This window comes from Pleuronectes platessa, chromosome 17 (assembly GCF_947347685.1).
Source record: "Pleuronectes platessa chromosome 17, fPlePla1.1, whole genome shotgun sequence".
Taxonomy (NCBI): domain Eukaryota; kingdom Metazoa; phylum Chordata; class Actinopteri; order Pleuronectiformes; family Pleuronectidae; genus Pleuronectes; species Pleuronectes platessa.
The window spans coordinates 20,107,288-20,115,002 of record NC_070642.1 but is presented as its reverse complement, the minus strand read 5'-3'; the positions used below and the strand labels follow the sequence as shown (position 1 = coordinate 20,115,002).

Below are 7,715 nucleotides of genomic sequence, written 5' to 3'. Positions count from 1 at the left end.
GTGTCTCCGGTGTCTCGCAGGGTTGAGGCGGTTTTTTGAAGCAGAGAAATAATAAAATGAAATGAAAAAAAAAAAAGAGACGCCCTGATATTTACATTCGAGCTCCGCAGTAAAACATTGGTTTTTCTTCCCGCAGACGCGTGACAGCCCCCCCCCACCTTCACCCCGCACCACGCAGCTGCTGGAAGCGGAGGAATTAAACCTCTAAACAGCTTTTAAACGGAGGAGTGTGAGTGAAGTTCTGTTAACAAGCCCCCCCCCCATACCTGTGCGCGGGTCCCCGGTGAGCGTGCACATGCAGGAGAAGGTGTGGAAAATCTCCAGCATCCTCAATTACACACTTAACTACCTGAAGTTTGCCACAGTGAGATGTGAACACCGGGGAGACGGCAGCCTGAACTCTGGAGTCATCTGCCAGTCATGTCCCTAATTTTAAATATTCATGTTGTTTTAAAAAACTCCAGGAAACAGCCAAACATCTCTTTACCTCCTCATTATCATCAGAGGCGTTGTCAGAGGGAGGCTGCATCATTCACCACCAATTAACTGCACAGGCATCCGGAGCCAGACTGCTGCTGACACGTCTGGTGCAGGCCCGGGATGCAAATCCACTAAATCAAGTTAAAAAAGAGATTTTTTTTTGGTCATGCAAATGTGGAAATGTGTCTCTAAACTCGTAGTTGTTGTTGTCGACAGCACAAAGATGTCTATACATTGATCTTCTCCCTTGCAATGGGTTTCGGTGTCTGCTGAATAAAACATGGCCCGTCAGCGGTGGCACTTGAAGTTGTTGTCCGGACATCAAGGAAGTTCGATCACAGAGTCGAGGAGACAAAAGCTTTAAAACCACCGAGAGAAGTTAGGTCCTGTCCACTGGTAATCTGATGTGAGGCTGAAATCAGGAAGTAATGATTGAAATGCACATGTACAAATAAATAAATAAACTGTTTCTGTCAAATGTTTACATTTATAAAACTAGGCAAACTATTTTCCAATCAGTTTCCTATCATTAGAACTAATAAACACTACTATTAAAATAGACATTCAGCTTATTTCAGGTTTTTGTGTTATTGCTTATAAAGGTTTAAAGGCTCTAATGTTCAGAAAACACCACTTTCCTCAAACTGCTGCAGCTCCTCTTTCAGCCTCTGTCAGAAACACTTGTCTCTTTAAGGCGCCACTTGAATAGAACACAACTGAAGCCAGATAGTCAGAATGTGCTGTGGAACATTTCAGCAGCAGGAAAGAAAAGCAAACAGAGAAACCAGTGTTGTTGTTGTTGTTGTTATCATCACAAGATTTAATCTCCACAGTTTGTATGACAAAAAAAAATAGAACAGCCTATATAAACATTACCACTGTCGCTCCTCTGAAACTTTGCTATGTTACATTCTACTCCCTGACGTGAAGTCCACAAACCCCAAGGCCAGATCCCTCAGCCGCCTCCTGCTATAACTTAACGTCCCCTAAGCAAAGTTTTTAATTTACACAAGCTTCATTGCACACACGCACATACTGCATCGGACTCATCCCAGATCAAGGCAATGTGGTGCTAGTATGTACACTGTATAGTCTGAATGTTAGTGTGTGTGTGTGTAGCCGTCAGGAGGGACGTGAAGATCGGTTGACAGGTGTTGCTTTAAGTGCTTTACTGGGGGTAGGCCTCAATCACCATGGCATGACCCTGGAAACACAAGCACACAAGATAGTCAGGAAAACAACAATATAACACAAATTTAAATCCACACACACTTAGCGTTTCAGGGAGTAAAAACAAACACAGGCTAATTTTTGTTTACCTGTCCTCCAGCAGCACAAGCCGCCACCAGTCCATACTGTCCTCCCTCCTTCTGCAGCCGGTGGGCCACTGTGGTGACCAGCCGGCAGCCGGTGGCGCCGAACGGGTGACCCAGAGACAGAGAGCCCCCCCACAGGTTGAACTTCTCCATGGGCGGAGTCCCCACCTGCAGGAAACAGACATCTGGTCAGGGCTGATATTTACACCGGGGAAAGTTCAAGAAATGAAGATAAAAACTTGACTTTTGAAAATATTACTGTGTTTATAGGACTGAGGAAAAACTTTGAATTTCTCAGTTTTTTTAATATCTGACAAAACTAAGTCTCAGTTAATCTCAGATAATTCTAGTAATAAATTTAATTTAATGAGTATATTTTTGTTTTTGTTCTATTGATCTCTTCTGATTTTTAAAAAGCCGAGAGCGGACCAGCAGCCGTCTTTACCTTCGACTTCCTTCCCATGTACGTCTGGGCGAACCAGTCCGAGTCCATCGCCTTCAGATTTGCCATAATCTGACCCTGGAACACACATTGGAAATACACATGTTGAGAATTACTACACACAATACACTGAAAAGGCATCTGATAGAGACAGACACAGAAATCGACAGATTCTATTTAAATTATTAAAACAAATGCACATCTAAAACTTAGAATATCTTGGAGCTTGAATGTGTGATCGATACACACATCTACAGACCTCTACACAAGCTCACAGTTGTTTTGTACTGTACTTACTGCAAAAGCCTCGTGGAACTCAAACACATCGATGTCACTCATGGACAAACCAGCGCGTGCCAGGACTTTAGGCGTACCGTACGCGGGCCTGAAAGAGTCGAAACCAAGAACCGAATGAAATGGGTTTTTCCCTGATGCTCGTGAGAGAGATGAAAAACACCATCAGCTGTATTTGCTACCTGAGAATTATTAAAGTAACTAGTCTCACCCCAAAAGCAGCTGATCTTTGGGATCCTGAGACACGTAGACAAAGTCTCTGCAAAGAAGAAAACACATCATGATTATCATGTCATCTGAAATCACATGAAACGAGGCTGTCACACCAAACAGAGGGCGCAGGTACCTGAGGTAGGCTTTAGGCTTGAACCCCATAGCCAAAGCTTTCTCTTCAGACATGATGAGCACAGCAGAGGCTCCGTCAGTCTGAGGACACAAACAAAACCGCACGTTCAATTCCAGGCATCACAACAGAGAGTTAAGATCCAGTCACTGTTCAAGCAAGAAGTCAAAAGTTGCTGTCTGAACTGGAAAGACTCACAAACCTCTGACAAATGTTAACAGTATTTTACAGCTTCAAGTGGGAGCTGAAGCTGCAAGATGTATGTGTGTAAGTGTGTGTGTGTGTGTGTGTGTGTGTGTGTGTGTGTGTGTGTGTGTGTGTTTACCAGGAAGGAAGAGTTGGCAGCGGTGACTGTGCCGTGAGGTTTAATGAAAGCAGGCTTCAGTTTGGCCAGCTGCTGCATGGAGGATGGACGGATGCCATTGTCCTGGGAAACAATGTCACGACCTGGAGAAGACACAAATATATAAAAAGTTCTCAGGTAAACTAAGAACATAATACTAGTTTTTAACTGTTAACATTCATCACAGTCTCATGTTTGGACTTTTCTATATAAGTCAAAATCCAAGAGTTGTGTCTGAGGTGCATCATGGGACAGGAAGTGGAGAAACTGACCGAATTAATTCATAGACAAAATACTCGGGCTGAAACTAAATACTATTTTGCATTATTTAATAATCCAATAATTATTTCCTGGATTCATTAATAAATCAAATGGTCTTTAAAATACAGAAAATCCAAAGTCTACAAATATCCAAATGTAGAAAAAAGTGGTATTTTTGCTTGGAAAAATAAACTCACACCTAAAATCTAAATCTATGAACAGAATGCACCGAAACAAGAACCAACAAATTAAAGCAACTAAAAAACACTATCACAAATTACATTGAAGTCCACCACCATCCATATAGCGCTGATATCCAATATAACATATCTGTGAGCCTCTCTACAGTGTGATGTCATCATCAGGGGGAGGGGCTGTTTACCTGGCACTTTGAAGGAGATGACATCCTGCAGCAGACCCTCGTCCTGGGCCTTCTTAGCCAACGTGTGTGACCTCAGTGCAAACTCATCCTGTTCCAGTCTGGTGACGCCAAACGCAGCCGCCAGACGATCGGCACTGTGGCCCATCGTCTCAGCCGTGGAGAACTCGGCTACAGCAGGAAGCTACGTGCACGTATAATGAAAGTTAACGGGTGGAAAGATGGCAAAGATATAAGAGAAAGACTTAGAAAATGATTTTAACCAAGGTGGGGATATATACCTCTGGTGAGAGGTGAGCCAGCCGGATGCTGCCGATCAGACTGAGCCTCTGGCCCAGAGTCTTTGCTCTGCTGAGGGACAGCATGGTCTTCCTCATCTTACGGCTGTGACGAATAGGAACATCAGACATGAACTCCACCCCGCCTGCTACCACTGAGTCACACTGGCCTGCAGCAATCATACCAACACCTGCAGAGAAGGAGAAACATTCAATTCATTGCTTCTAATTTCTCCTCACAGCAGCGGCATAGCAACATAGAGACAACACAAGAGAAGCCCAAAATTGAGATTTCATTCCCGGACAAACCTGAGGTCATGGCCACGTTGGAGGAGATGCACGCCATGGTGACAGTGTGAGCCGGGATCTTGTCGGAGAAGCCTGCACCGAGAGCCGCCTGAAGTCACAATGAAACATGAAGGAGGTGAACAACAGAACTAAAGCTCTCTTTATATAATTTTACACACAAACATGGAAAACTTTGTGTTTGGACAGTTTGGGATTCTAATAGAAAAGTGAGATTATGTGTGTGTGTGTGTGCAAATATATATATATATACACACTATACCTCTCTTGCTACATTGCTGGTTTTGACCTCCTGGATCACAGTTCCATAGATGATGTAGTCGACAGCGTCTTTGGATAGACCTGTCCTGGCCAGGAGACCCCTAGAGGAAACAAATGGAGAAATTTAAATCACAGCAGAACAAAACAAAATAACATCTCGGGTATAAATGAGTTTCACAGCACGGGAAATAAACAAAACACACCCCTCCCCTCACAGCTAAGTCAAATTGTTGCTCCAATGTTCCCCTCCCTCTCCCCTTGTCTAAGATAGCTTCATCTAGATACTTATAATCTATTTATAGTTACGCTGGTGGTGGATTTGCTTGTGATCTGTCACAGATGTGGACATGAGGACACACTTACTGCAGAGCTGCTCTGGCCAAGTCATGGGGCATGAGGTCAGCATATCTGTAATACACAAGCGGAAAGGTTTATACCATTTATTCAGTATGCAATTTATGAAGACCAGAGCCTCCAGCCAGTCAACTTCACCATGAGAAGGAAGCAGAGACGTACGTGGTACCGGACAACAGGAAGGGGGTTCGAACTCCCTCCACTAGGACAATGTTCTTCACACCAGGGCGAGCAAGTGTCTTCTTGCTTTTTGTCTGAACTGAAAGAAGGAGAAGGAATTATAGACACTGATAGACTTTCCATCTTGGAAAGTAGTTTTGCACAGGTTCTGACCAAATAAATAGAAATAAACTAAGTTGTTAAGCTCACATTTTAAACTGTATAATAACCAAAAGACTTTAATCTGGACTTTTATGTGAATTTCTCTTAGATTAATGACTTACCTTGAGCATGAAGCTGGGTCGTCGTACCGAGGGAGCGAGCACCTGTGACATGCAGGAAAAAAAAAAATCGTATTATTTGGTTAAATTCATCTGTGAATTAATGTTACAATTGAAAACAAAGGTGGCAAAAATCCTATATTTATAACCACTAATACACAGTTTGTATTAATAAACGACACAAATTGCTGTTGGTTTTTCATGTAATAATATTTGTTCCTATCTCTCTGACATGCTTAACAATCTGGATGCAGCCAACTCACCAAACCTCACGGCCCAGGCCGGTCTGAGAGAGCAGCTGCGCATTGTGTTCAGCATCATGGCGGCCATTGTGTTCTACACAGAAAGAAACTGAAGTTAGCAACACAGCGTTCTCACAGAGAAAATCCATCGCGCTGAGTAACATTTCCATGTTAACATTCTTTGTTTAGAGTCACATTTAAATTAGACCAGCTTATGTTATTAAAGCAGTATCTATGACACATTTATAGCAAAAAAAGAGTAGGTGATGTTACAGAAATGTCTTTCTGTTTAATGCAATAGTTAAAAAGCAGATCCTGTGTTACGCTATCATCTCTGGTAGAAAACCAGTCCCCTGCTGGAAACCATCACAGCACTGGGGCTGAGGAGATGCATTACAGCTCATTCCTTCCTTTTACAGTTAGACTTTAACAACCAGCACAAGCCAACTTAATTCTTTATTTACCTGTGAAAAACACTGTAAATCCCCCCCTTAGGGTGTCTCTTAATAAGATTATCTAATCTTATCTTGAAATAGTATCGTTACTATAACGTGTCCCAGGGCTTCTGAATGAGGCTGATCTAGATTTCTGCAGGTGACCATATCATAAACTAATAAAGTGCTCTCACGTCATCTATCAGATTTCTTAGTTGTCATCTATGTGGCAGTAGGTGACTTATTAATGATCATTTGTTATAATCAAGGGATCAAGTGGTCGAACCAGATCCTCTCGGGGTCAAATCTGCCTCAGTGGGTGAAAGGTGAGCTGAGGTGACTGGACGTGATGTACAGTCAGAACCGAGACTTCCTGTCTGCCTGATCAGAAATAACCAACACGTGAGGTGTAATGTCACCATATAATAATAGAACATGTAACCCTGATATGATATTTACTGTCTTTCCCTCTGTGACATAACGAGACGTCTCGTTCACGGTCACCGACCCAGCCTCCCCGACACCCGGTGGTGACCCTTCACCTACATTCCTCCATGGAGGAGCATAATGACACAAAGCGTCTCTAACTGGGTCAAACACACGTCTTCACGCCCTCTAAGTATTCACTTCACTGGTAAAACCATCAAACCCAGTAAGGACCCAGTACTGAACAATGTGAACGCAGGAGAATGAAGGTAGAAGCCACACGTAAGGCTAGTTAAGCTAGCTGCTCGTTAGCTGCAGCTGTGACCCCGTTTCGCTGCGTTCGGGTTAAATTAACGTGTTTTACTTCGTATTTATAATTTTCTGCTTTTATTAACAAATAGCGACTCTTTAGTTTGGAACGTACCCGAGCTCGTGTTTAGCCTTTTGCCGACGCTGCCTCCTGTCAGACGAAGAGCCACACTGCAGCACTACCGGACTACAACTCCCACAATCCCCCGGCCAAGGACCCACGGGCGTTTAGCTGCCCGAGATAGTGCCTGAAGAGACAACGGACCAAGATCAGAATCAGAATCAAGATATGTGCGATATTATAATACGCCTCAATTTATTTATTTGTTTTACTTGTTTTGATATGATTTCAATTTTTTATATGATTAAATATCGCTTTGTAACAGTGTTTGAGATAATAATAATATGTTTTATTTACCAACATGTGTATGTACTCCTCAAAACAAAGAAACAAAGTGCTTCACGAATAAAAGAATCACACAAGTAAGAATACATTAAACAAATAAAAGAAAACACACGTAAGACTACATACAAACAATTATAGTCATGCATGAATAAATGAAATCACAACATTTTAAGCAAGTCAATAATAATAAAAACTAGGTTTAGGTAAAATCATGGAATAAAATACGATAACGATAAATAAATATAATTTGTATTAATTTAAGAAGAAAGCAAAATTGGGTGGTGATTTCATAATCCTATTCTTGTGTATGCAAAACTAGACATACAATTAAATCACAACAGGGTTCATAGCTTTTGGTTGTAAAATTAAACCAATATAATATTATCTTTAGAAATAGAAGC

General features: G+C 42.0%; 1 protein-coding gene across 1 annotated transcript; it reads right to left on the bottom strand.

Annotated features, from left to right (window-relative positions):
* Positions 1-1,268: 1,268 nt before the first annotated feature.
* Positions 1,269-7,140, bottom strand: hadhb (hydroxyacyl-CoA dehydrogenase trifunctional multienzyme complex subunit beta). The gene is made up of 16 exons (XM_053445005.1): positions 7,024-7,140; positions 5,761-5,833; positions 5,501-5,542; positions 5,220-5,316; positions 5,067-5,111; positions 4,705-4,804; positions 4,446-4,533; positions 4,140-4,327; positions 3,862-4,042; positions 3,201-3,322; positions 2,879-2,958; positions 2,744-2,791; positions 2,536-2,623; positions 2,242-2,316; positions 1,800-1,964; positions 1,269-1,684 (listed from the first exon to the last, which is right to left on the bottom strand). Exons 2-16 carry the CDS (start codon positions 5,825-5,827, stop codon positions 1,649-1,651), a joined length of 1,422 nt encoding a protein of 473 aa, XP_053300980.1. The 5' UTR covers positions 5,828-5,833; positions 7,024-7,140; the 3' UTR covers positions 1,269-1,648.
* Between the last annotated feature and the right edge of the window lie 575 nt (positions 7,141-7,715).

Coding starts and splice junctions, on each gene's coding strand:
- hadhb (XM_053445005.1), bottom strand. CDS start 5,827: ATGGCCGCCATGATGCTGAACACAATGCGCAGCTGCTCTCTCAGACCG. Junction 4,328..4,445: donor CAACGTGGCCATGACCTCAG/GTTTGTCCGGGA, acceptor CCTTCTCTGCAG/GTGTTGGTATGATTGCTGCA. Junction 4,043..4,139: donor TGGCTCACCTCTCACCAGAG/GTATATATCCCC, acceptor ACGTGCACGTAG/CTTCCTGCTGTAGCCGAGTT.